The 2,608-nt window shown below is 59.7% G+C and overlaps 1 protein-coding gene across 1 annotated transcript in view; it reads right to left on the reverse strand.

Annotated features, from left to right (window-relative positions):
- Positions 1-2,608, reverse strand: part of LOC103257216 (solute carrier family 23 member 1) — a 17,147-nt gene that overhangs the window by 13,596 nt on the left and 943 nt on the right. Inside the window, exons 2-4 of the mRNA XM_021710794.1 lie at positions 1,688-1,749; positions 992-1,105; positions 445-602 (exon numbers count right to left, since the gene is read on the reverse strand). Coding sequence (XP_021566469.1) covers positions 445-602; positions 992-1,105; positions 1,688-1,749 — 334 coding nt within the window. The remainder of the gene's footprint in view (positions 1-444; positions 603-991; positions 1,106-1,687; positions 1,750-2,608) is intronic.

Here is a 2,608-nt window from a genome sequence, read left to right on the forward strand (position 1 = left end):
AGGGAGGAGGAACTCGCCTCTTGCAGCCAAGCCCCACTCACACCCCTTTCCGCCCCTACCTCGCCAACAGCCCTCCATCTGCCACCCAGGCCTCGGGCTGAGCACACAGGCCAGGGCCAGGAGGGCAGACGACTGACAGGCCACTTGGGCCCTGGAGGCCACTCAAGGGTGGCCGTGTGGGCAGGGAAGCAGGTGGCCCTGAGCATCCAGAGGAGGGCTGAGAGTTGAGAGTCCATCCAGGACACACTCCCTTCAACCCAGACGTCTTCTCCTTGTGGAGCCAGAGCAGGTTGCCTAGATCAGGGTGTCCAGGGTGGGAGCACGCCTCGAGGCTGGCCTGGGGGTAGGAGAGGCCAGTGGGGCAGAGAGGGCTTTTTTGTCCTGGGGAGTCCTCCAAGTGACCACCTGCTCCTGCTGCGTGGTCACGTGGGGGGTGCCACTCACCGGATGCCCAGCGTGGTCTGGATGAGGGTGGTGATGCCCACGCACGTGAAGATGGTGCCGATGAGCTGACTGACCATGTGCTGATCACGGCCCACACACAGCGCCTCCGCCAGGAGGAAGGGCACGGCAATGGTGCCGCTGAAGCATGTCAGGTAATGCTGAGGGTGGGGGAGAGACGCGTGTGAGCTCGGCCCATAGAGCCCGAGGGGAAGGGGGCACCCCAGGGTCTTCATGCCTGCCTCAGTGGGCATGAACCTAGGCTGCCCCTGGCAGTGTGCCCACCCAGGGCTTGCAGTTCCCACACGGGATTCCCAGAGAGCTACTGCTCACACCCTGGGGGTCACTAATCCCCCCAAGTTACTCCCACAGCTTCTGTGGAGTGAGCCATCCTTCCTGTTACTGACACACCACCTGGCAAGTGTCACACGCTCTTAGTCACTCTGCTGACCTTAGGTTTCTCTTTTGGCTGCCCAGGATCACCTTGCTGGCCAGGGAGGGGCCGGGATCCCCAACAGGTGAGGGTGGGGAAGCCCACCTGGAAGCCCACCTGGAAGCCCAGCAGGATGCAGAGGTACCAAGGCGGCACGTCCTCAATCTTGTACAACATATCAGACTTGGGCTCTGTGAGTGAGGGCACCGGGAGGTCCCTGGTGGGCTCATGCTGGCGGCAGCAGAGAGAAGTAGCTTAGGGTGGAGTGACGGGGACAGGCCAAGTCCATTCTGCTCCAGAATCAATCAGGGAGCCGGAGCGGCCTGTCAGCAACTCAGAGTGGGTCCCACCCTTCCCCACAGTCCAGCCACCCGGTTGTCACTTGGCCTGGCCACACTTGTCTCACACTTCACATATAGCTTCCCGCAGGGATAGGTCCACCATGCTGGCTTCTAGAGCCCTCAAGGCCTGGGCATTCTAACCCGGGGAGTGGGGCCCTAAGTCAGAATACCTGGGGCACCAGGACAGCAGGCTGAGAAGGCTCGAGACTGTGGACAAGCCCAGTCTGGTCCCACCTCTGTCCCTGGAGGTCCTTGGGTGTCGTGGCCCCTAATGGCCCCTAGGCACTTGTCAGCCAGTCCCCAAGCCGAAGGCCCCTTCACTCCCACCTCCACCCCACCCCCCATTGCCACATTCAGCTTGGTCAGTCACTCTCAAGTTCATCAGAACTTGGTCTCTGGCCTCCCAGGGAGGCCTGCACAGGCCCTCCAGCCCCAGCTGCCCCTCCCCCCAGCTCCTACCCATCCCCAGCACCTGTGTCTGGCCCTCAGCGTCCTCCTGGGCCCTCATCTTTGGGGCACAGTTTCGAGCAGTTCCTGAGGAGAAGAGGGGAGACTTTACGAAGGCCAAGGAGGACTTTACTCCACATATCAGACATTGTTCAAGGTAAATCTGTAACCAGATCCACAGATCCGTATTGCGAAAGAGGCGCCCAAGCAGAGGTAACGCATTAACTCTGACCAGAGTGGGAAAGGCCGCCCAAGCCTTGGCTGGCTTTGCCTACCCACACCTGAGCCCGGGCATGGTGTTTTCCAAGAGAGCCAGAGCAGAGGGGGCAAGGAGGGGCCAGCCTTGGAAGCTCACCAAGCCCTGGGGGAGGCGGGAGGAAAGGGAATGGGCACTCCTTATGTAACCGGGTCTGAGGCCCATCCCCATTTATTCGTAATAAGTTAATCATTGTCATCCTCATCATTATAGACATTCTCTGTTGAGGAATGACCTGTGTCTAGCAACGGATGCATGTTGTCATGTGCAGCCCCTGGTGCTGGGTGCCATTAGCCCCTTTTAAGCTGAGGAAAAGATTCAGTAGATGTGATTCAATCAAAGCCATGCAGGTAGCAAGGTTTTAGAAAACCCATCCCAAAATTCAGGTTGGCCTGATCTGCTCGGCCCCACCCCCACCCCTCACCCCTCAGGGGTCCCAAGGCAGGCAACAGATGGGCCTCTGCAGACAGAGCTGCCAGGCCTGGCCTAGCCGCACCTGCACCCATGTCGGGATGGAATTCCTTTCCCCTCCCAGCTGGGACAGCTATAAAATGCGTGGGACCCCAAGCAAAATGAGAATGTGGGGGCCCTTAATTCAGAAGTATAAAGAATTCTGGGCGGGGCTCGGTGGCTCAGCCTGTAATCCCAGCACTTTGGGAGGCTGAGGTGAGTGGATTGCCTGAGCCCGCG

The sequence above is a fragment of the Carlito syrichta genome, unplaced genomic scaffold, assembly GCF_000164805.1.
Source record: "Carlito syrichta isolate Samal-C Ts95f unplaced genomic scaffold, Tarsius_syrichta-2.0.1 Scaffold80101, whole genome shotgun sequence".
In the NCBI taxonomy this organism is placed as follows: Eukaryota; Metazoa; Chordata; class Mammalia; order Primates; family Tarsiidae; genus Carlito; species Carlito syrichta.